The sequence below is a fragment of the Austrofundulus limnaeus genome, unplaced genomic scaffold (genome assembly GCF_001266775.1).
Source record: "Austrofundulus limnaeus strain Quisiro unplaced genomic scaffold, Austrofundulus_limnaeus-1.0 Scaffold1529, whole genome shotgun sequence".
Taxonomy (NCBI): Eukaryota; Metazoa; Chordata; class Actinopteri; order Cyprinodontiformes; family Rivulidae; genus Austrofundulus; species Austrofundulus limnaeus.
This window is the reverse complement of record NW_013953931.1, coordinates 41,352-44,919: the sequence shown is the minus strand read 5'-3', so window position 1 is coordinate 44,919 and position 3,568 is coordinate 41,352. Positions and strand designations below refer to the sequence as shown.

Here is a 3,568-nt window from a genome sequence, read left to right as displayed (position 1 = left end):
GGTCATTATTTATGTTGCTGTTGTTTTTTTGTTTGGAGACACGTGAARCAGGGATTTTTGTTGTTCCGTTTTCTTACCTGCAGCAGGTGATCAGAGACTAAAAACTTTCTAAAGATTACAGCTTCATGACACAGRTGACAGCCTCAGAAAGAGAGAACCTGGGAATTTTCCAAAAAATAAACCAATAAATACAGATCATCAACCTTTAATGCATCAGCGCCGCCACTTCCTTTATCTTTAAAACTGACAGGAAGTTGGAACGACCGTCACTAAAACCTGAAGCCATGTTTCTTTAAAAGTTATCAACTRAAGCAAAACATCTTTATCAAAAACATCTTTTAATTTTTCTACAAAAAGACATGATTCAGACTAATTTCTGCAACATGATTCATAAATAAACACATGAAATGAGGTCATCTCTTCCCCCAGAAGTCCTCCCGCCTCCTCTGAGCACGCTTCAAGATGGCCGACGCTGCAGAGCAGGAGGCGGCCGAGCGCCACGACATCACCGAGAGCTGATCGTCTGGGTGTCAGAATGTGAGAAACAACAGATTTAATGTGAAGCTCTGGTTATTTTAAATTCATTGATGATGAGGAGGAGGATCACCTTCGTCTGAACCGCAGCCTCCTCTGGAACACGGCTGCTCCCTGGACCTCAGACCCAGTTCACCTGCCGAGAAACGAGCAGATTGTTTACCTCCTCTTCCTCTGGTCCAGTTTGTCAGATGGATTATGAAATCTGATCCACGGAGAGGAGCAGAAGGAAGTGAAGGGGAAAATCCACCTTTGTTATCTAACACTCCTCCTTTACACCGAGCGGGCCGGGGTGTTTGTCTCAAAACAAAAACACTCAAATATAAAAGTTCTTTTTAACAATCAGCTGTAATAAAACAACCTGAGCCCCGTTCTTGTTCTCGTATGGGTCTGTCCCATCTAAACTAATAAGCCACATAAACTAATAACCCACATAAGCTAATAACCCACATAAGCTAATTAGCCACATAAGCTCATTAGCCATATAAACTAATAAGATAATTAGCCACATAAGCTAAAAGGCCCTATAAGCTAATTAGCCACATGAGCCACATAAACTAATAAGCTACATAAGCTAAAGGGCCCTATAAGCTAATTAACCACATAAACTAATAAGCCACATAAGCTAATAACCCACATAAGCTAATTAGCCACATAAGCTAATTAGCCACATAAATTAATAAGCCACATAAGCTAATAACCCACATAAGCTAATTAGCCACATAAGCTAATTAGCCACATAAATTAATAACCCACATAAGCTAATTAGCCACATAAGCTCATTAGCCACATAAACTAATTAGCCACATAAACTAATTTGCCACATATACTAATAACCCACATAAGCTAATTAGCCACATAAGCTAATTAGCCACATTAACTAATAAGCCACATAAGCTAATTAGCCATATAAACTAAGATAATTAGCCACATAAGCTAAAAGGCCCTATAAACTAATTAGCCACATAAGCCACATAAACTAATAAGCCACATAAGCTAAAAGGCCCTATAAGCTAATTAGCCACATAAGCCACATAAACTAATAAGCCACATAAGCTAATTAGCCATATAAACTAAGATAATTAGCCACATAAGCTAAAAGGCCCTATAAGCTAATAAGCCACATAAGCCACATAAACTAATAAGCCACATAAGCTAAAAGGCCCTATAAGCTAATTAGTCACATAAGCTAATTAGCCACATAAGCTAAAAGGCCCTATAGCCACATAAGCTAATTAGCCACATAAGCTAAAAGGCCCTATAATCTAATTAGCCATATAACCTAATTAGCGACTAGCTGCACTGACCTTAATGCTTCCTGATTTCCATCAACAGTGRTTAAAACACCTCATCAGGAGTTTGGTTCTCACCATTGTGCTGGAAGTCCGGGTGTCTCATGGAGCCATGGATGCCATGTTGTGGCGGGGAGGTTAAAGGGGGCGGGGCTACAGGTGAGGGGGACGCCTGCTTTGTCCTGAGTGGTTTACCCAKCAGGCTGGAGGCTGATTTGTGCTCGGGGGAGGGGCTGGGAACGTTCTCTGACCACGCCTCTTTGCGTCTGGCTGGCGAGTTGGYGCCAGGCTCCGCCCCTGTCGTCACRAAAACGTCCATGCCACCTTTCTGGACACAGGTAGAGTCACCTGAGCAACAGTTTATTTAACATTTGAGGTGTTTTATCATATTTAGTACCTGCTGCTTGTTTGCAGAGGAATTGTCTGTGTTCTGCAGTTTGCCCACAAGTATGGCGCCCCCTGGAGGTCAAACAGATCAACACATCTGTTGTTAAATTTCAACATATAAAAATGACTTAAGCACTTATTTAAATTTGCTTTGAATGACCGTGAAGTTGGAAAAAGAACGTTTAAGCTAACAGTTCAAGCCGAAGTCTGGAGATGATGATGGCTCCGCCCCTTGTGCTCAACAGTCAGAGGTTTAAAACTTTCAGATTTACTGTGAAGCTGGAAAATAATCAYTCAGAACAAACAACCTGTGTCCCAGACTCCGATGGATTTTCTGCAGTTAGAGGTGAAATTTGATTTTCCATCAATCATACGAGCCGTTTTCTCGGAAAGTTTTTTAGGTCTTTTAAACCTCAACGTAACCTCTAATCTTCCTGTAACCATCATGTCCTAAATAAAGTAAAAACGGRGGAAACTCTTTAATCTAACTGCTGAGTTCAGTTTTTTGAAGCTCTCACAGTTTTCTAACAAGAAATGAACTTTAATTCCTGCTAAACTGATGWTTGATCTTGAACGTGTCGTGAACATCAGATGAAACGGTAAAGTTTGCGTGTCACCGTGTGAAGCTTAGGGATCGGTGCGATGCTTCACGACTCAGCGAATGTTCACCTGTGGCTGGTGTGGTGAGGTCGTGGTGAGTCCTCTGAACCGGCCTCGTTTTCATCCTCGGGGTTGGTAACCTGCCCTCGTCTCTGCTCACAGAAAACAGTTACTGAGAAACCAGCTTTCATCTGAACACCTCTGACACACTTTCTGAAACCAGGCGCTGTTTGGATCTGAAATCACATCAGACTCCTTCTGTCAGCAGACAGGGCCTGAATCCACTTCACTACATTACCCAGCATGCACTGCAGGCGGAGCTGAACCGAGAAACTAGATATGAATTATAATAAAGTTTTAAACACTAAAAGCTGATTTAAAGACACGATACAAAATCCTCTTTTTTAGTCATCAAATACATTTTGTTGTGAACTTGAAGTCTTTAGGAGGCAGAAAAATTACAGTTCGTCTCTCCTGGTTCTGCATATCTTTATATTCAGCTGAAGGCTGTTTAAAGGGATCCATTAGTTGTAACATTAAACTTTATTTGACAAACATTTATTTTAACTGTAAAATAAAGACTAAAAATACTGTAGGCTGTTTAGTTTTTATATTTTTTAAAATATATTTTAAGTCGGATTGAGCCATTTTATTTCCACACAAAGCATTCTGGGTAAATGATGACGTGGATAGGTCCTCGGTGCGAGGCTGCTAGCGAGCTATATCCACCCTGAAGGTTAATCTTGGACAATATC

At 40.8% G+C, this 3,568-nt stretch overlaps 1 protein-coding gene across 4 annotated transcripts in view; it reads right to left on the bottom strand.

The window, feature by feature from the left end:
• Positions 1–319: 319 nt before the first annotated feature.
• mdm1 (Mdm1 nuclear protein) overlaps positions 320–3,568 on the bottom strand; it is a 14,096-nt gene continuing 10,847 nt past the window's right edge. For 3 of the 4 annotated variants that reach the window (XM_014032751.1, XM_014032753.1, XM_014032752.1), the window contains exons 12-16: positions 2,883–2,965; positions 2,224–2,285; positions 1,905–2,154; positions 608–670; positions 320–523 (exon numbers count right to left, since the gene is read on the bottom strand). In XM_014032751.1, the coding sequence (XP_013888205.1) occupies positions 414–523; positions 608–670; positions 1,905–2,154; positions 2,224–2,285; positions 2,883–2,965 (568 nt within the window). In that variant the 3' untranslated portion in view covers positions 320–413. Of the gene's footprint in view, positions 524–607; positions 671–1,904; positions 2,155–2,223; positions 2,286–2,882; positions 2,966–3,568 lie in introns of those variants that run through there. The other variant, XM_014032754.1, reaches the window with a different exon arrangement.